Source organism: Tachypleus tridentatus, chromosome 13, assembly GCF_004210375.1.
Source record: "Tachypleus tridentatus isolate NWPU-2018 chromosome 13, ASM421037v1, whole genome shotgun sequence".
Taxonomy (NCBI): Eukaryota; Metazoa; Arthropoda; class Merostomata; order Xiphosura; family Limulidae; genus Tachypleus; species Tachypleus tridentatus.
The window spans coordinates 231,382,590-231,405,345 of record NC_134837.1 but is presented as its reverse complement, the minus strand read 5'-3'; the positions used below and the strand labels follow the sequence as shown (position 1 = coordinate 231,405,345).

Here is a 22,756-nt window from a genome sequence, read left to right as displayed (position 1 = left end):
CAATATCCAGTAAAATGATTAGTATAAATAAAACAACATATGAAGCTATATAAACTGCTTTATTTTCTACTAGAAATTGTAAAAGTCAATAGTATGAAGTTGTTTGCCCTCAATTCCTCACTAACTGTAGGAATGACAGGAACTGAACTTCTGGACTGAGTGAATTGTTGAAAATAGAATCAATTATTTATTTGTGTGTGTATGTTTTTTCTCATACCAAAGCCACATCAAGCAATTTACTGTGTCCACTAAGGGGAATCGAAATCTGCTTTTAACGTTGTAAATCTGAAGGCATACCGCTGTCCTGCGTGGGACTTATTTGTGTATCGTCACAAGTGAACTTACTTCTCTTCACATGAGTAAATTTTTGGGATACTAAGAGTCCACTAATTTTTTAGAGATATTTCAATTCAAAGATTGCATGTAAAAGTTTTGGATGTGATTGAGAGAAGCTTTTTTTTTTTTTTTAATTTCGCGCAAAGCTATACTGGATTATCTGCGCTAGCCATCCGTAATTAAGCAGTGTAAGACTAGAAGAAAGGCAACTAGTCATCCACACCCACTACCAACTCTTGGGTTACTCTTTTATCAAGGAATAGTGGGATTGACCGTTACATGTAACACTTCCACGGCTAAAAAGGCGAGCATGTTTGGTGGTGACGGGGATTGGAATCCACAACCCTCAGATTACGAGTCGAGCGCCTTAACCACCTGGCTATGCCAGGCCGATTGAGATACGTAGCTAAATGAAATAAATTCTTTGCTTCACAAGTTTAAAATGTCTTTGTTTTAACTACTTGTGAAGATTTTGTGTTTGATTTGCATGTTTCTTATAGCAAAGCCACGGTGGAATATCTATTGTGTCCATTAAGGGTAATTGAAACCCTGATTTTAGCTTCATAAATCCGTAGAGTTACTGCTGTCCCAACAGGGGACTACTTGTGAAGGAAACACAAGATACATTCCTTTGAACTTTCAGTTATTCAGAGAGAATATGAATTTCAACGCTGTCTGAGCCATTAAGATTTTTCAAGTGTTGATTGTGTACCTGTATATCGGATTTCAAATTTTAAACAAAAATGATTTTAATTCTATTTTAATAACTTCTTGCTCAGAAATATTTGAAAATGTATATTTTAAAACTTTGTACTTTAATCTTATGTAACTCACAATGAAAAATTAAACAAACATTCAAAATTACATTTCTACACACTTTTTGATTTTCTTAAAAATATTTCTGAAAAATGCAAAATCAAGAATATAATTATGAATATTTTGTTCCTGGCGTTATTCTCGTTTTCTTTCTTTGAATTTTTTTTATTAAAACCTCTTTGTTCCTAACCTTTTATGACTTCACAATAAATTACACTATGTAACAAATTTTTTACTTTTTCTTGTTCCTAAGCAGAAAGTGTTATTTCCCAATTGCTTATGCCTAAAGTAAATGGAAGAGACCTATTTTTCTCTTCAAACTTTGCTTTTGTGACCTGGGAGCGTATAACGAAAACATGATGGGAGACTATATTTGGGGGCTGATACATGAAAGCGATTTACAGTTACGACAGAAAGTATTCGTACCCCTGCTTCCCGAGTGGTGTTTTGCTCATAACTTTAGGCTAATTGAAGTAGAGTATATTGTAAATATTATAATAACACACATCTACATAATTTTTTATGTAAATTGAACGACAAATAAACTGTTTATAAACAAATAACCAAAAATAGGAGGGCCAGAAAGTGTTCGTTCGTCCACTTTAATGGTCAGTTGTGCAGCCTTTCAGGTGAATTACTTGGTGCAATCTCTCCTCATAGCCCTCCATGATCGTTTGACAGTACTCGTCTGGTATTTTCTTCCATTCTTTTTTACAGAAGGCCTCCAACTCTTGCAAGTTTTCGGATGACGCTGATGAACTCTGATCTTCAACTCATGCCAAACGTTTTCAATTGGGTTGAGATCGGGTGACTGCGATGGTCACTCCGGAAAGCTTATATGGTTTTATGCAACCAGGATTGCACATATTTTGATGTGTGCTTAGGGTCATTGTCGTGCTGAAAGAATCCAACGACGCCCAAGCCGCAAGTTCCGAGCATCATTCTTGATATAAGTGCCTAATATATCAACGTACTCTTCTTTTATCATGGTTCCGTTGACGTGGTGAAGGCTGCCTACACCAAAAGAGCTGAACGAACCCCATAGTATGATCGAGACATCTCCGTGTTTAACTGTAGGGACGGTATTCTTTGGAAGATTTCGTTCCCCCCTTCTTATGGAAAATATAGCGAACATCATTGTGGCCGAAAAGCTCGATTTTAGTCTCGTCTGACCAAAGAATACTCTTCCAATAGGTAAAGGGTTTATCTGCGTACTTTCTTGCATACCTCAATCGTGCTTCTAAATGAACAGGCTTTAAGTATGGAGTTCTACAAGGATGGCATGCCTTGAACCCAGAAGAGCGTAACATGTTCGTAACTGTATAGGTGTTTACTTCAACCTCATCTTCCCTTACCAGTTTCTATATGTCATTACATGTTAAACGAGAATCCTACTAACTTCTCTGAGAACCTTCCTCTTGGTTCTCTCTGGAATTTTGGTGGAGCGTCCGGAACGAGGGAGGTTAGCAGTTGATTTTGTAAGCTTAAACTTGGCAATTATGCTTTGAACAGTAGATTTCGGCACATTACGTTGTGTAGCAATACCGGAAAGAGACACACGAGACTTGTATTTTACAATAATTCGGTTTTTTAAATCACTGGACAGTTGTTTCCTGTTTGCCATGATGACCAAGCAGATAATGACGGAGACAGCGCTAAATTGCAGGAAGTAAATTTTTTGCTGACTACATTTCAATAATTATAAACCCAGTGTCCCGTTCTGGAATGGTATAATGTAGTTTATTCGCCAAACTAAAAATTTTTACGGGAATATCAGTTTTTTACAGGTTTGCCTTCATAAATTTAATTATCTTTACTAGATATCAATATATTCTGTGAAAGCTTCATGTTTTCTCTGACTGAGTTTAATCACCTATATTAAATAATAACACAATTTGTACGGCTTTGTCTTTTGTTTTACTGCCAATAAACTGAATTAGACAAAGACGAACGTATTCAGTCTGTGCTTTTATGAAGTTTAAATAATTTAGGTCTACAAGAGAAGTTATGTTTGTTAAATTGCATTACATATTTCATTTTAAGTACTACGTTTCTAAATATTTATGTTTACTTTTAACTACAACTGAAGTAAGTTTCTATAATGATTTTAATATAAAGAAAAAACGTAGGCATACACTTCTGTCTTGAACTTTTAACTTTATAATCTAATTAAAAGAAATACAATGTCATGGTTTTTGCTGTAGTCAAATATTATTTAATGCCATCTTTCTATCTATTATATAAATCGTCACATTTTTGAAAGGCTAATTTACAATGAGTTTCTGTCAATAAGTGTGTGAGTCTTTTCATTATATGCAAGGTATTTATATGTTTACTATTTAAATACTTAAAATATTTTTATACACTAACATAATACAGAGTAACGCTAAAAGAATAGATGGTTTGAACACTATGATTATCGATTAACAAATTCTAAGAACACAATGAAGTATCATAAAAGCTGTAACTTTTCGTATGCTACAGTATGTTGAGTGCCGTATTAATACAATTTTTGTTGAATATGTACATCAACAAGTTATGTGATAAGCACAGCTGATATAAGTGTTTGGTAGAGCGGTGTATATCAGATCCATATTTTGACTTGTTTTGATAATATAATGCCTCTCTTTTTTGGGAAGAGTATGTAACAGCCTTTCTCGATATAAAATATTGTTCATTAATAATATGAAGCAGCGAACACATTGGAATTTAAATTTTTCAAGATAGAGCTATTCCTTTACTTAATTCCATTGGAAAAATAAAAGAATATGGAACATTTAGGGCCTCAGGACCATCTAGAAAGATACCTGTAAGAAGTCATATACTAATCGAGGTAAGCAAAGTGTTGTATATTGTCATAGCTGAGAACTCATGAACATATATAAAGAGTAGAAAATACCACCCATCTGCCCCAGGCAAAGTTATCAAAATAATGAAGAAATATCTCAGTCAAGAAAAGCGTGTCACGTGTAAAGATGTTGCTTTCTTTGCATATTCATCCAACTGTAGCATACTTTAAGCAGCTGGAGAATGAAGTGGGTGTTAATGCTATTTTATAAAGAGATATACCTGTCTATTTGCCTGTAATTTTATCTGTTTCAGATGTTGTGTTAGATTCTAGGACTCTAGCTAGATTAGTAAGAACAAGTAGGAAGGAGTGGTGTGCTTTGACAGATTGTAAACGGAGCTTTTAGCTACAGAAACTATATAGCATAGCTATTGCCAGGATGTACGACGAACGTAGTGAAATAGACTGTAACTATGTGGTGAGGCTTCAGAAACGTTTCAAAATAACATATCATCTTATCTCTATTTGAAAAAAATGATGAGAAATAAAGTTTTTGTAAGTATGACGTCAATTCCAGTAGTGATTATAGGGTCATTTATAAGTCCTCGTTCTTTCTTTATCTAACAAGATATTGTGCAAGTTTATTAAATAAACCATCATGTAATAAATATTCCAGTTGTTTCTGGGCATATGAATAAAATTAGAATTTCTACACAGAACACTTTTGTGACTATCAAATCACACAGATCACTTCTGTGACTATCGCTTCATCACTTCAATGTTTTGTTCAATCAATTTTTTAAACAGAGTTTCTGATGCCCTAAAATCTAAGGAAGTTCCAACCTCATGTATAATATTTTTAGGCCGTGCACGTTGTATAAAACACACGAATCTCTCAAGAAAGTGATAGAGATTGTAAATCTATAAACCACTTTCTCATCTACTGATAGGTAAGTAATTATTATATACTTTATTAATTAATTATTGCAGTGCAGAATGTACTACTTACAAGCTAAAAGTCGAGAACGTGCAGATTCACGCATTGTAAAAAAAAATAAATAAATAAGTAAACGTTTATTAGCTTTTTTTGAGCAAATTGCACCAATTTTAGCTATGAATCTCATTCAACATATTAAATGAGCACAAACATTTATCAAAATACCGATTTTTAGTTTCAATTACGCAGTAAGATGTAACCATTAAACTGGTTACTAATGCAACCAGCGTTTAAAATTGATGTCTCGCGTGCACTACTTAAAATAGCCATTTAGTAAGTTAAAACATGTTTAGAGTATAAGCTGAAATAATCACGCACATCAACACGCACACATATCCATGTTTATACACATACTTTCTTAAAAATAACAGTATCGACATATTTATAAGAAATGCTGATCTGTTCAAAAGTCGTATCTTTTTTTATATTCATATATTCATGTATGAATCGTATAATTACTTTAATTAAACCAAACACTTCAACTGAAACTCCATAAAGACTCCTCGTAAGCAAAAAAACGCTGAACTCAGTAATTAGGGTAAAGGGATTTTTTGTATCAGCTAGAAGCGAGTAATATTTCTGTAATTTATTGTATTCCACAGATATTAAGGCCACTAACATTCAAAGAGCAAGGTTCCACGCACACTCTTCGAAGTAGTAAAAATTAAAAACAACCCTACAAAGTGTAATTAAGCTACACTGTGGGGTTACTTCTTAGATTATTCAAAAATGAAGTGAAAAAGAAGAAAAAATGAAGTTACTGAACTAACCTGCATCTTTAAAAGAAACGGCAGTCCAAACTAACTTAAAGCCCATGCTTTCCTCTCCAATTCTATCTTGTTTTCTTGACGTAAGGAATCTACAGTATAACAAAATTACTTAACTAAAAATATCTAATTTTTCCAATCGAATTTAAGTAGTTTGATTGTCTCCCTCAATTTTAATTACAGCAGTTTGTGAAAATAGAAAATTACCAGAATAAGAATTTCAGAGTTACCTGATTTGTTAATATTTAATTATTTTTCGATCTAGAGTTAGATGTGAATACACTAACTTATTAAAATCTTATTTTCAGTGAAAAAAGTCCTATTTTCTTTACTAGTGTTTGGTTTTTTAGAAATAACATTATCATTTTTGACCTTATTAATCTTATAATATGAGGAAATATAAAAATTACCGTTTATATTACGAGTTGTTATTTTGATATATACATATATAAGTCTTTCACTAATATGTGTACTCTTTTCAACGTGTACTGACCATCAATGGCACGGCAGTATGTCTACTGAATTACAATGCTACAAACCGGGTTTCAATACAAGATAGCTCATTGTGTACGTTTGTGCTAGACTAAAATATAGTGTAAACAAATTATATTTTATTTCCTCCTTTAAAAATAATTTATAAAACACGTTTTGTATTCTTATTTAGAAGTCAGATAATCTAAATTGGAGCATTTTGAAGATGAAGGAACTTATTTCTGAATATTCGAATAACATATTTTTCGATCAGTACTCTGTGTATTATTTTACTGTTGTTCAGTCAACACTTCTTTCTTGACAAACTATCAGTACTCTGTGTATTATTTTACTATTGTTCAGTCAACACTTCTTTCTTGACAAACTATCAGTACTCTGTGTATTATTTTACTATTGTTCAGTCAACACTTCTTTCTTTGCAAACTATCAGTACTCTGTGTATTATTTTACTATTGTTCAGTCAACACTTCTTTCTTGACAAACTAATATTTAACTGAAGTTGTCATTATATTTCGTATTTCTTAATAGACTTCTTTTTAGGAAGATGATTAAATTATTTCTTATAATTGAAAAATAATAGTATCGACAGATATATAAGAAATCGCTGATTTATTTAAAAGTCATATTTTTATAGTGATGTTTAAACTTACTACTACTTTAATTAAACCCAACATTAAAATATTAATGTTTTAAATTCTATCTCGTTAAAACCTTGTTTTAGAAAACGAATATTAATATTTTACACCATATGAAACCGAGCGTAGCCCAGGGGTTAGAGCGGCGGACTGTTCATATCTCTAGATCTATTGTTCGTATGTTGTTATCACAGAAAAAAAAAACAACAAACAAACAGAATCGCGCTCCGTAGTTTGGGGCTGTGAGTACATTATAACAATGGCAGTCAAATCCTACTATTAATTCACACAACAGTAGGCGGTATGTGCTGTTAACTAGACGCCTTCTCTTTAAACTGTTAATTCAAAATTAGGGACGACTATGCACAGATATTTTGCGCAAATAGCCGAATACAAGCAAAAATGCGTTACATGTATTACGTTTTGTGTAATAAATGTGTTATTTCTTACCTAATTAATAGTCTATTCTGAGGAGATAAAGCTGTTCTTTCTTGCATATTCTTGTAATATTTTAGATCTCCACAGTATCTTTTAAGTTGTTCCGGATTAAACTCAAAGTTGGAGTATCCGTTGTAAAGTCCCAGTTCTGCGTCTCCACAATTGGCTGAAGTAGGAAACATAAAAAAGTATTAGCATTATTTATTTTCATTTTCAGTTTGAAAATGTTTCTATTTTGTAAAACAAAACCAAGCTTTCCTAGTTTAAAAAGTTTAAAAATGAAAAAAGGTAAAACTGTTTAAATGATTAGGTAAGTACGTTTATTGAATATCGTTATTGTAGAATTTTAAAGTTATATGTTTTAAATTAAATATAAAGCCAGTCCAGTAAACAGATGGGTAGTCTTATTTTTCTTTGTAAAATTTACTCTTATTATTTTAACAAGAGTGTTCTTGAAAATCCACGTTCAGCAGTATTTTTGTTAATTAAAAATATAATCTAGTCATTTAATTTCTTTGTGAAACAAAATGATCGCAGAACAGGAAAAATACGATAATATTGCAAAAAAATCAATATGAAATCCTTAAATATAATTACTATTTAATATTTCAGTGCCATATCATAATTTCTAGAGAAAGTATTTTGAAATATTTCTTAATGTCTACACTTTTCAGATAAGTCGAATTATTTGGTACAACCGTTTAAGTATCTCCGTTTGCTTAATATCCCAAAATGAATTAACACTAGAGTAACTTAAAAGGTTTTTCACATCTCGAAAACCAATCTCAGATTAAAAATCGAAACCACAGACTTTATTTGACTGTTGAGTAATAGTCAATGACATCTAAACATGTTAATTATGGAATTACATTAAAACAGCAGCTATGCTAAACTTTACAAGAGAACCTCTGAACTCAGACACTCACCTATGCTACCATATAGCTGCAGTTCAAGAATCCGGACGTAAATATGCATATTCTGTTCCACCCTGATCAGCCACACACACTCCACATCTTTAGGAAAGGAGCCAGGATAACCTGGAGAAGTAATTACTCCACCCACACCACTCACTGTTCCTCCACATCCTTGAACCATTGGGGTGGAGGTTGGTGGGGGGACCTCCTCTGGAAAACGATGAAAAATTTAGACATGCTTTTCATATTAGATGTTTTATGAACAACAGCTACATGGTGCGATTCAAGCACGTTTGAATTAAATATATATTAAAATGTGTAAATTTGCATTTTTTAAAATTGTACGTTTGATAAATAAACATATTTATTAGGCTTTTTCATTTGTACATTTATATACTTATATTGTTTTCATCAACAATATTGTACGTAATTAACATGCTTTTGTTCATACACAATGTTATTAATTTGAAGTTCCAAATCTGTTCCTCTTTCTTGTTAGTTAGGCCTAATTTCCCGCATAATAATAAACCATTGAAAAAGGTCGAAAGCCTGTGATTAGATAATTAGATGGTGAAAGACATATTTATGTGTCTATTTTATTGAAAACTTCCCAACTACAATGATAATCGTAAATAACGTTGTATAAATTATTAATGTTAATATATTTATTTAAGGTTAAGCACAGTGGGCTATTTGTACTCTGCCCACTACAGGCATTGAAACCCGAATTCTAGCGTTATAAGTCCGCTGTGAAACTGAGCGTCTTTTTCTTTTTTAAAGGTAAATTAACATTAGGATATCTGCTTTGTCCATCGCGTAGATTCACCGCTGTCCCACCTGAGGACGAATGTGCTGCGAATCATTGAGGTCATGTGAAACGTTTATCAGATTTTATATTGAAGTTCACATGTTAAATATCATGAGGTACAAAATAATTGATGATGAAATTTGACATCGAAATAAGCAAAATAACTTTATAAAATCCAGACTAGATAATAATCAAATTTCATAGTAGACCAATCGGGCATCAAATTTTATAGTGATATTAGCATTTTAAAGATAAGAAAATTTTGAGTAATTGTTCATCAGATTTCATACTCAAATTAATATTCTATAAATTATAACATCAGCCTAACTAATCACTAGCTTTCTTATTCTCATCACCATGTGAAGTATCGGAAAAGCCAGAATAACTGGTTGGCATAAGCTGTAATAATCACATGCATATAATACCAGATTTATAATGAATGTTTCTCTTCGCTTTTGCATTATGGGCCGTGCTGGAATTTTTACATTTTATAACATTCACATTAATCCTTTTGTGTTTCCAATTTAAATTGATGTGCTGCTTTTTAATGCTCTAAGTTTGTGTTATTGGGAATAACTGTAAAATGCTTAATGTTTTCACTGAAGGAACCTGAATTGAATACTATACTTTTAGAAATATGTATGAAGAAGATCTTGTTTAAGTGCATTACAAAAAAAAATTCCTTTCGTTTTTTATTATTCATTCGTTTACGAATGTATGTGAGATTAGAACAGATTGTATACGACAGCCGCAGAAAGAGGTTGACACGTGAAGAATGGCATTTACGTTCTTTCAAAGCTCAATACTGCATGAAACAGAATAGCAGTAGAAATGAACATAACATAACGAAAACAGCATCCTATCGGTATAAACAACTAAGGAAAGAAAAGTGCTGTGAAACAGAAGAAGTATCTGTTCTGTATAAAAGTAGAGTCGCCCACCCTATGGGTAGTTAATAATTAAACAGAAAGTTTGCAAAACTACCAAATATCACATATTTCCTTTTGTTTTTCAAATATCTAAGGCGGAGTTCGTGAGTGTTTTTTTATTGTAATTTCGCTTAAATCAGATTATTGTGAAATTATTTTTAAACATTAAAATTTCAATCAATACAATAGAATATCAGAGGAGCGTAGAGTGTTGCTGTTTATATTTATGTTCAAAAATTGAATATAAAGTAAAACAACAACTTTGCAATTTCAATATGATAACTCAAACATACAATTAAAAAAGTAGTACAATGATTTAAGCCTTAAACTTGCAATTCTTTTGCTTCGGTACATTTTCATTAACCTAATGATGTTACAATTACAAGACTATCGAAATACAGCATTTTGATGCAATAGGTGGAACTAAAGAACGAGTGTTTACGTAGTGCTAAGATATGCTGTTTGTCCAGTAATGAGCCCCTTAATGTCGGATTCTACACAGAGCCTTTGCATAGCAAAGACAAGCAAAACTGATTCCTTCTACAATTTTAGGAGTAGTAGTCTACATGAAAATGGTTTAGTTGACATGTTTATTCATGAAATATTTTCGAATTCATTATTTTTAGATAACGGATGGTGAGCAGTAACTAATCTTCAACATTTTTCAAAGCACTCAGTGATTTTGCTTCAACAGATATTTGTATTTGTAATATGACATTTCTTTGTTTGAAGGTAAGCACAAAGCTACACAATGGGCTATCTGTACTCTACCCACTACGGGTATTGAAATCCAGTTTCTAGCATTGTAAGTCCGCAGACATGGCGCAGTGCTAGTGGGAGCCAAACTATTCAAGATTATTTCTTATTTACACTTGGAAAGTATTGATTCAGACAAAACTCAACATTTACTTGTGAATAACTGTATATTATAAATGCAAAAGCAAAACATTATTTTGTAGCTCACAGATAAACATTTTTGCTTGGCTAAGCTTCCAGACTTTGCATTCCTCTTGTTTCATTCCTCTGCTTACATATTAGTGACACCAAAGGACATCGTTTATTTCAAAATTAGAATTGTTGGTTTGCTTAATTTTCTGAATTGCTGAAAAACAGTCATGCTTAGATAATTATCTCACTCAAAACACTTAACAAGCTCAGGTTAAACTCATTTTTGTATCTACACTTACTTTCATTTTTAAACTCGTATTCGCCGTGGAATCCTCGAAACTGAGCAGCATGGTTAGAACGAAATATTATTTCCACTTGGGGGTGCATCGAAACCAGAGGGGAAGGAATATCACTGCCACAGTAGCGGCCCATCAATTGCTTAACATTAAATACTGTGATTGTAGAAATATCTACGTAGTCTGTGAGACATCTAGCATTAAAATAAAATATAATGTAATACAAACATACATCAAAAACTTTATACATTTGGTAACAGAGAATAAAATATGTTCGTAAAAAAATACAAAACCGTCATATAACCAGTGACTTCAAATAGTTCATATGCGCGTAAAATGTAATATATTGTAACACAAAACTGCAATTTAAATCTCCATTTAGTGACAATATTTTTCACCTTTAGTCTCGCATAAACATTTGTAGCATGTCATGTTTAGTATCTGAATATTTATATCAATCGGTGTCTTATATAGGTAACTTTCTGTTTTATTTAGAAATATAGCAAGACCGCGAACTCTGTTGTTGTTTTTCTCAGCTATAGCTTATTGGAAACTGTTATTCTTAGCTTGGAGCTGCTAAGAGCCAAAGAATCTTTTATATGTGTAGGTAATAAACATGAATTCGTTGCAATAATTCTATCACATTATTAACAAATGTTATGGTGTTAAATTTCACTGCTGCTAATTTTATCTTGTATAGAATGTACAGTTATGTAAGTTTCCTGTTTAACATCCACCAATCTGTATTGTTGGACATGCAATATTGAATACACAGGAAGGCACATACGTTCATAAATTTTACGTATGTGTGGATATTAATAGCAAACGACTGGAGTATCTATGTTATTCGTAAGTATTAATTTATTAAATGTTTATTAATTAATTTATTAATTTTATATAGTAATTACTACTTACTGTTTCAATTCAGAGTTAATATATATATATATATCCAAAGCAAGCCGATATCCTGAAATAGTTTTGGGACTGCAGCCGAAAACATTGCGAATATCAAGACAATCCATTCATTTTAATTATTAACAAATAGTTTTCTTGAAGTAATTAACACTTATTTTTTATTACTATGCAACAGTAAATATTTCTATTCAGCTTGTTATTCCATACTACCGTTTATTACTGTATGGGAATTTTAAAATATTTTGTGATCTATTATTAGCTAACTTTTGATCATCAGTTAATAATAACATTTAAAGTTTGTATATCGGTGAAGTTTCTTGTGCAAGTTTTATTAACACCGTTACCACTGTGCAATGACATTTGACATGTACGTAACAAAAGTTGAACCTTAACATTGAAAAGAGAAAGCGAGGTGAAATTTATTTTTTTTAGAGAAAAGTACCCAGTTATCATAACAAATTTTTGAATGCGTGTACCTCTTTATATAATGATTTTTTAGCTACTAACAGATATGAAAGTTTTAAATCAAAAGTTTCATTCTTGAAATACTTTATGCACTAGGTTTTGGTTGAAAATATTATGAAATATCATTATAATGAAACTAAGTACGCAATTCTAAGAATATATATATATATTTAGATCCATGGAATATCAGAAACATTACATTTACACAGAATATGTTCAAAACATGCAACACAGTGTTAAACCTACAAACCATAAATGTTAGTTAACGTTTAATCGAGTACAATATTCTGATTAAAGAAATATTAAGGCACTTTGTAAGAATTATATCGGCTTATAACCTTTTGTTTTGAAAATATACAGGAATATGCATTATGTTATGCAATGTTAAACATATATATATGTGTGCCTGTGTAAAGATAACACGACGTTATGTTAATTTGAAATTAATCCAAAGTTAGGAGATATTGTTATCTTGTTTGTTTGGCTTTGACTTTCACGCAAAGCTACACGGGAGCTATCGGCGCTAGCCCTTCCTAATTTAGCAGTGTAAGACTTCAGGGAAGACAGCTAGTCATCACCACTCATCGCCAACTCTTGGACTACTTTTTAACAACGAATAGTGGGATTGACCGTCACATTATAACGCCCTCGCGGCTGAATGGGCGAGTAATTTTGATGTTACAGGAATTCGAACCTGCGACCCTCGAATTACCAGTCAAGCGCCGTAACCGCCTGGGCATGTCGGGTCTCGCAAACATATACACTTTCTTGGTGTCTGATAGGGCGCGACATCTATATTAAAATAGGCAAAAGCAAATGTTGAGATGAGATATGTGTCAAGATTTAAGGTGTAACGTCTTACAGTAGAAATAGTCACAACAGTGTTTATTAAAATACATTAGATCCTATTCAGGCAACATACAATAATTACATAAACAAGTTATGTTTTAATCATCACGTGAGAAACTGACAGAACATTATAAATCCTCTCAGTGTCTCAAATGTAGTTGTTGTTGTTTTGAATTAAGCACAAAGCTACACAATGGGTTATCTGTGCTCTGCCCATAACGGATATCGAAACCCGTATTTTAGCGTTATAAGTCCGCAGACATACTGAGCCACTCGGGGCATCTCAAATGTAAGTTCTAATTTTGGTAGGTAGTTGGATATCCTATCAGATCAGGACAATCCTGGATGTGTGGGACGTGATCCAGGAATCATTTTGCCATGCTGTTTTCTTTGAACTGAGTAATCGTTAAGGACTTGATGCCCTACCAAGTTTAACCACTCACATGCTACGCTTATGTTTACATTATTTTACTACACTTCTCTCCTCTTTTCTAAATAAATATAAGCACCGTTTGTTTTCTGTTGCATGTTCATGTAGCTATTTCACAGGGTGTGGATAAATCTTCAACAAAATTTATAAGCAAGCTTATTAACCCCATTAGGAGATGTATACAGATTTTCAGTTCTGCATTTTGGGTTTTACTAATTTTATGGGCGTTTTTTACTACTACTTTGCCCTTTCTAGATGGATCTTCACCAAACTGGGTTTGGTGTGAGTCCATGCAGAGATATATACAAATTTTCAGCTTTACAATTTGCGTTTTGCGGTTTTTATGGTAGTTTTTGCATTTTTTACCATTACTTCACCTCTTGTTGATGGATCTTTACCAAATCTGGCGTGAAGGTGATTTCATATTTTGTATTTTGCAGTTTTATGGACATTTTTTTTATTTACAATTACATATAAGGGAAAATGATTTTCATATTCTAAGATAACCTTTCATTAATCATGAACTTCCATAACTTCCATATTCTCTGTTCCTTACCTAATCTAGGATTCTTCCATTTTTTCAACGATCATCTCTATTTGAGGGCAGCGGTCGGACATATCCATAAGTTTAGCACTCATTACTCAGACTTACTTTTGTTCGGGTTATTGCCAGCACCACTTTACTAGAAGCTTCTCTGGTCTCTCTTACAGCCAACTTTTCGCATTCACACCTATTACACATTTAACACCTCGGAAATTTTATTAAATTTGCAAGTTAACTTTGGATCCAACTTGGTTTCCATCTCTAGAAGAACAAACATACAGAAACTCTGGCTCGTTGTTTCAACAGTTTCTCATATAGTCTTTGCCATAACGTTTGAATTGTCCTACATCGATGTTACTGTCTACATACATGGAGTACTTATTGTGTAAATGCCCAAGTATTAAGAGAAAAGGTAATATATAATCGGGCAAACAAGTACGAAATGTTATTATGGTCTGTACAAGTTGTTTTGAGCATTTGTTCGTTAAAATACTCGTAAATACCTTTTGTATAAAAGACTGTTCTTATATAATCGTTTTCGAGACAGATCAACGCTCTGCTTAAACAATTTTTCCTGTATTTGGTGTACAGTTATGCATCATCACGTGCAAAAAATTATAGGTCATTAAACTATTCGACTGTCCATGGTGTAAAAATTAATTTTTATATCCATAAGAAAATCATAAATGGCGCTTCCTACAGGCGTCACATGGAGAAGATATTTATGCCATATTCTTGGGAAACGTTTGGCAATACTTTTATGTTCCACGATGACAATGCCACTGCCAACAATGTACCTGTTTTACAGGATTATCTCGACCAGGAAAACATTTCAAGATCATCGTGGCCAGCAAAGTCTTCAAACTGTAATCCTCAGTGATGACGAGAAAACCCACTTGTAGAGAAAAATATATATGTAAAAACGGCTGGTTTGGGTTGAGAAAATGTTTTATGTAGAGGAGCAAACAACGTTTTGACCTTTGGTTCTTTGTTCCTACGCTTTATATCCATTTACTGACGAACCATTATATTAGTATCCCTGCGCTAACACGTTTTTTGAAAAAAATAGTTTATTTCGCATTTGCAAAAAAAAAAAAAGATAATCATGTGGCATTTGAGGATATTATTTGAGTCCATAGAATCGGGATACATAAGCATATGATAGTTATTCTACGACATGACGGTGAATACCAATCTAACAGAAGCTCTTGAAAGACATCTGTCATCAGACTCTAAAGAAGTGACTATTACAGGGGAAACTGTGGATATCAGACAGTGATGGATTATCGGGGGATCATACGAATTCATGTTTTTTTGTTAGAGACTGCTTGCTAAAAGTTTCCATGTGAAATTAAATATATATGAAACATATTAAAGCAGATAATAAAACAAGAAATGTTCACATGTTTAAAACTTGATTTATAACATGTAATACAAATATAATGTGTTTTAAAAGTGCAATACAACATGAAATAAGCATAAAACATACTTAGCACGTGCTTTATAACATAAAATACACAAGAAATATGTATATACGTACAACCCAGTGTTTTAGAATGTCTAAAATAAACGTAATAATGAAAATATATTAAAAATACTAAATATAGTATACAAACGATACTATGTTAAAACATTTTTAATGCGCTTTATGCAATTTATACAGTTTAAATCAATTTAAACATATATAAAAATAAATAAAAATCTTAAAAACAATCGATTGGTGAAAACATGAGAAGTTCTTTAATATCTAGAATACAAGCAAACTTTTCTATAAGTTATAAGTTTTTTAAATATTTTATAAGAAACGTATCTTGTGTGATCGACAAGACCCCAATTATCCCTTCTATTATTACTTATAAACAATTCAAACCACGAATTCTCTCAACAAAGTTATCCTTCGAATTCACAAAGATCTCACATCGCTAAACTCAAAAGAACAACACAGATAATAACTTTCAGTGGCGTACCTTACATTGCAAGGACCATCAAATTTAACTCACTGATGACTTTAATGGAACATGTAACTGGTGAGTATAGGTCATCAACTATAAATTACACACACGTAAAAGTTTGGTTTGGTTTTTTGGAATTTCGCACAAAGCTACTCGAGGGCTATCTGTGCTAGCCGTACCTAATTTAGCAGTGTAAGACTAGAGGGAAGGCAGCTAGTCATCACCACCCACCGCCAACTCTTGGGCTACTCTTTTACCAACGAATAGTGGGATTGACCGTCACATTATAACTCTCCCACGGCTGGGAGGGCGAGCATGTTTGGCGCGACGCGGGCGCGAACCCGCGACCCTCAGATTACGAGTCGCACGCCTTACGCGCTAGGCCATGCCAGGACTACACGTAAAGGAATGGGACCTTTAGGATATACTACCTTAAAAGATAGAATAAGTAACTGTGGGATTAAGGATTAATTTGCTTTAACAAAACCAATTGTTACGAAACTCATGGTCTATGTATAGAATTGAATGTCACAAGCTTTTAATCTAAACAGAGGCACTAAGTATGAAGAAAGCGTTTCTTAATATATATCTTTTGACGTTGAATGTTACAGCGTTTCGACAGTCTGAAACGTTGCATCAGAGCGTCAAAACAGTTACATAGACATTTTTATCTATTCATTTTTTCCCACTTCCGTTCCACCTTGATCACTAAACCAAGAATTTCTAAACGAAACAAAAAGCTTTCATTTATATTTTTGATAAGCAACTGCTTATCAACAGAAGTATCTGGACTTATGGCAAAAAAATTATACACTTGATTCCGTGTTTTTAAGAACGGATTTCGTTGATTACTTAGCATCGTTTGAGTTTTCATAGAAGAATAATTTTAGCCAGAATCACGAGATTAAATCAACTCATTTGTGGTTACTGACCGATTTCCACAGAACATGTGAAAGAAGTTAACTTACCCGTCGTTGAAAGGTGGCTCCAGTTCAAATATAGAGAATGAGATCCTAAGTGTCTCGGACTGAGTACCAATGAAACGATAAGTGCATTCAACACCATCAGGATATTTGCCTGGAAAATCCGGAGAGGAAAAGTTCCCCACCTTGCCCTGGCTACTGTTGAACTGATAGACACAGCTGGCTGGAAAACAGTGGACAGTGCTCCCTGTCAATAGGACATTACTCTAGATTAAAGACGGAAGGGGGGGTTGAAAGGACGTTACTCTAGATTAAAGACGGAAGGGGGGTTGAAAGGACGTTACTCTAGATTAAAGACGGAAGGGGATTGGAAGGACGTTACTCTAGATTAAAGACGGAAGGGGGCTGAAAGGACGTTACTCTAGATTAAAGACGGAAGGGGAATTGAAAGGACGTTACTCTAGATTAAAGACGGAAGGGGAATGAAAGGACGTTACTCTAGATTGGAAGGACGTTACTCTAGATTAAAGACGGAAGGGGCTGAAAGGACGTTACTCTAGATTAAAGACGGAAGAAAGGACGTTATTGAAAGGACGTTACTCTAGATTAAAGACGGAGGGGGATTAAAGGACGTTACTCTAGATTAAAGACGGAAGGGGATTGAAAGTACGTTACTCTATATTAATGAGGGGAGACTTCAGAAGGACGTTACCTTACATAAATGGCAGGGGAGACTTTAAAAGGATCTTGCTCTATATTAATGACAAGGGGACTTCTAAAGAACGTCACTTTACATTAATTGCAGAACTGACTCTAGATGAAAGATAAATTGTTGTTTTTTAATAGGACGGTGTCTACATCAAATATGGAGGGCTTTAAAACGATACCATACTGAATTAAAGAAAAATATGTCAATACAATTGGTGTTATTCCTGTTTTAAAACAAGATGTTTGGAAAATATTCAAAAGGGACATTCATAAAGATTTTATTCTAAATTAAGAAAATGAGGCTTTAGAATAGATTCATTTATGTTAAAGAAATATATTTTTAGGAATAGCAGTATTAATCGAGGTCAAATCAGGGAATTTCAAGTAACACTTAGTCAAGATTGATTCGGGTTTAAATACAGCTTTATTAGAACTAAAGACATGGTATTCTACTAGATCTGTTCGGGTGTGTCTTAGGACATCATCAAGATTAAAAATGGCGAGTGGGTTCACTGGAGAATCGTAGGACATTATCAAAATTAAAGGCAGTGGGGTTTACTAGAAGTGTATCAGTGAGTCACATAACATTATCAAAGTTAAAGACAGGAGTTTACTAGAAATCTATGAGTGGGTCCTAGGTAAGTATCAGTATTAAATTCAAAGGAATTTACTAGAACTGTACCAGTGGGTTCCAGGACATTATCATGATTAAAGACGGGGGGGGGAGCGTGCTAGAACTATACCGGTGTTTCATAGGACATTATCATGATTAAAGACAGAGGTTTTTACTAGACATGTATCGTTGGGTCTAAGAACATTATAGGTTTAATGAATATTTACCTTCATTAATACGAGGTAGAAAAACGGTTATGGAATTATGTTACCACAAATTTAGCTCCATAAGTTAGTTTGTTTCTATCTTTTGAATACCAAAGAGAATTGTTTGATGGAGAATCAAAAACGTTAAATTTTATCATAATTTTGTGCTTTAAGTTCTTCTAATTGCATCGAGTATTTGTGAAATATAGCAATTATAAAGTTTACACTTGAAAACTTCAAAATAATTCAGTCAGTATTTAAAAAATAATAGAGATGTAGATGAGTTTGAAGAGTAGATACCTACCGATAAGCTTACAGTGAAGAAGAAGAAAGGACAACCAGTACAGCCACGTCATTATTGTCAGCAACATCTAGATAAAACAAAAAAAACGAACAATCCTTAACTTATGTTACTGATAAAAGCCGCCTGGCGGTCAATACTTGTAAATTAGTAAAACAAAAGGCCCATATTTTTTTCTTTCTTCTCACTCGCGGCAAATCGGTTCGTTGGAGCCGGTTCTTTCAAAGGTCCTTACATTAATCAGATCGAAATTTTGACTGGACACAGTTTGAATGTTTAGTTTTTACCGATAGAGGGATTTTTAGCGTTCCTTTGCGAGTAACACAGCTGTCAGGGAGGTATATTTATGTTTTCAGTAGTTTTTGGGGGGAGAGGTGATAATATTTACTTATATTCAAACGTTAAGTACATCAAGTAAAAGTCAACGTTGACAGCACTAGGTTAGGCACTCTTACAGTCATGTGAAAAAGTTAAGACACCCTATGAAAGCCTGTGTACTTTTGTAACATTTTTGGAGATATAGATATTTAATCTCAATTTTAACAATACTGAGAGATTATAGGAATATAACTAAACAATTAAAACTGAAGAAAAGACTTTTCAAGATCTTCTGTAAATGTAATTCTACAAAAATTCAACTCCTTCGACTGCACAAAGGATAAATATATATTTGGTAATAATAAACATATACTTTTCTTTATGTTTCAAGGCAAAATAGGTAGTATATGTATTAAGATACCAAAGAAATATTTATTTATTTATTAACATTTATTCATCACTCAAAGCTTTTTAAACACTGATTCTATAACATTAGCAATAATAGACCTATTTATGATGTAATTTAAGCATTAGGCTTAATATATAAAGTTAACGTAAGGCTTAGCTGTAACACTACTTGATAAATTTTATTTAGTTTTTTTTGCTACAATTCAATTTCATAAAACTGAAGTAAATTATTTTGCTGTTATGTTACCAAATATATATACATATATAACTTTTTAACGAATTAATAAGAATATTATTATATATTTAAAAACGGCTGGTATGAGTAGAGAAAGCACTAATAGGGGAGCGAACAATGTTTTGACCTTCTTCGGCCATCATCAGGTTCACAAAGAAAGAAAGGGTTACTGACCGGTAGCTGGCCACATGTTTGAAGACGATTGTTAAGGGACGACATATATTATCGAGTATGGCCAAAAAAAGAAGTGTGGAAACGTTATTGACAAAGTGAGGGAATAAGTATTTTTATAGTTAGTGATAATTAATATAATATAGTATTGAAAACACGTATATATGCTTGTTTTCTTATAGCAAAGACACATTGAGCTATCTGCTGTGTCTAGTGAATGGAATTGAATCACTGATTTTAGCATTATAAGTCCGAAGATTTACCGCTGTCCCACCGGAGGACCGTAAATTATAACACAACAGTATATCCTTGCAAATAAAATAATTTTTTTTAAATTGTCACAGGCTGAAATTAAATGAATTTGAGTTTCGATTTTGTTCATCATGGAATTCCACACCAGTTTTCCGCAAGTGAATACATTTTTTTTTCTGTTAAATAGATTGTAGGCTGAGTCGCTGCTGAAACCAAAATATCAAGAAAACGATATTCTAGTAACGTTCAACAGTACACAGTCTTACATATATAAAGAACAGTTTGTGAGGTCACGTCATGTCACATCGCGCTTGATTTCTCGAAATACGGGGAATTCATAAAACCCAAAACGCGTTTATCAAAATAGAATAATTCAATAATCGTTTACCTATCACGATTTCAGTGATGGGGATCGATGGAGGCCGTGAGGGGTGATTCAGGAAAGCCTTACAAGTGTAATGAGTGTTAAGATCACGTAGTCTAGAGTCAAGTGCATGATTTATCATGAAAATGAAAATATCGATTCAATTTTACGTTTAAAATTACGTTTCTGAATTAAGCTATTTTGTATTATATAATCAATGTTTTAACTAAAATTTAAGATATTTACTCAACAGAGACTCTAAATTAAGAAATCAATAAACATTTTTCCAGATTTGTTGTCTTCATATTTCATTTTATACTTTGAGTACATAGACTAACAACAATATTAATACATACAAAAAAGTATGTTGTAGGTCAAACCACTTAGTAGTTAACTTCAGATATGTATATATATTTGTCGATACAACTTTTTAGGCAATGCCCTTCTTCATTAACTGATCAGTAAATCCATAAGCAATAACATTCTAAATCAAAGGTAATGTGACAATGTGGCAAATAAACGTGTCCAAAAATACTTACAAGTGTTGAAAGAAAAAGTTATATCGAAATATATACACTTACAAGCGTACGTACATGGATACACATACATATATACAAACACACACACACACATGCGTATATGAATATTATTTACATGCATTATATTTTAATAAAAAGTAAAAATTTATAACTGTGAATTGGTACAAGTAAATATATAGGATTGGTTGACAAAGGTTATAAGAATTAAAAGAAAGATACAAACAAATAAATAGGAAGGTAATTTACTGTATAAAGCTTTAAGAGAAGATAAAACTAAAGTAAGAAGTATTAGAAAAAGTGAAAATATTCATTTATACCATTGGACCCTCCATTGGTCCAGCGCTAAGTTTATGGATTTTCGACACTTAAATTAGGGGTTCGATTCCCCTCAGTAGACTCAGCTGAGTCTACATACTTCATATATATGGGGTGGTTAGAATTCAAGTACAAATATTTGTGGGTGCCTCAATATTTATCAGAATATTACATGAGAATATCCAAGAATTGTTAAAACATAACCCATTGCATTTTAAAACTAGTTTTGCTAAATGGAACAAAGTATTGCCTAAGAAGGGGGGGGGGCTTAAATTCAGTATGTTTGTCAAAAATGTGTCTTAAGGCTATTAAATCCCTTCGTTGAGGTATTGCGCTGTATGATTATTCGATATCAATAGTAAATAAAATGATCGAGTCTTGTTTGGTGTTAATAGTAACTGCGTTGAGAGTTCAAAGGTATGGTAAGTGTCGTTAAAGAAGTTGGAAGTTAATGGACTGGTGAAACCATTACTGAATCTAAAGAACTTGAGGTAGATTCAGTTGGTGCATTATAGGTAGACACAACAGATCTATCAGAATTGTTGGGTTTATGAATTTTAGGCTTCAAATAGAAAGCAGCAGTTTTAGAGTCAGAAATATATAATATTAAAGTTCGAGCAGACTTACATAGCGCCTCAGTTAATTCGTTGACAGTGTTGGTGATGACTTCTTGGTATTTCGGTAGTGGGTCGTCCCGGAGCAGTTTGTACGATAATAAATCGGTCAAATGACGAGACGGTTCCTGAAGGTAAAGATATTTACACCACACGACTACAGTTTCTTCTTTGTCTGATGGTTTGATTTTCATGTCATCTCTAGAACGATTATTTTGTAAGGCTTCGTGTTCTTAGTAGGTGAGGGTGTCTTTAGAGTTCCATGTTTTGAAGTTAAATTTGTTTTTCTCAGTATGGCATTTACTTATGTATTAATCTAGTGATAGAAGTGATCCACCGGAAGGAGGTCCATCTGCTTTGTGTGATTTCACCATTCAAGTTTGTACTACTTACATAATTTTCTGTAAGGCAATTTTACAGGTTGTTGGTATGAAAATGGAATTGGATCATTAAACGTCGAAAAAAGTATTTTGCAAACATTTTCCGTGTGAAATTTAATCAAACTTGGTCGAATAGAGACTAGAACTCTC

At 32.9% G+C, this 22,756-nt stretch overlaps 1 protein-coding gene across 2 annotated transcripts in view; it reads right to left on the bottom strand.

The window, feature by feature from the left end:
- The window catches only part of LOC143239168 (tolloid-like protein 2), a 109,318-nt gene that overhangs the window by 5,640 nt on the left and 80,922 nt on the right, over positions 1 to 22,756 (bottom strand). The window contains exons 2-7 of one of the 2 annotated variants that reach the window (XM_076480025.1): positions 19,014 to 19,080; positions 17,228 to 17,429; positions 11,108 to 11,298; positions 8,196 to 8,393; positions 7,282 to 7,435; positions 5,708 to 5,796 (exon numbers count right to left, since the gene is read on the bottom strand). In XM_076480025.1, the coding sequence (XP_076336140.1) occupies positions 5,708 to 5,796; positions 7,282 to 7,435; positions 8,196 to 8,393; positions 11,108 to 11,298; positions 17,228 to 17,429; positions 19,014 to 19,080 (901 nt within the window). The remainder of the gene's footprint in view (positions 1 to 5,707; positions 5,797 to 7,281; positions 7,436 to 8,195; positions 8,394 to 11,107; positions 11,299 to 17,227; positions 17,430 to 19,013; positions 19,081 to 22,756) is intronic. The other variant, XM_076480026.1, reaches the window with a different exon arrangement.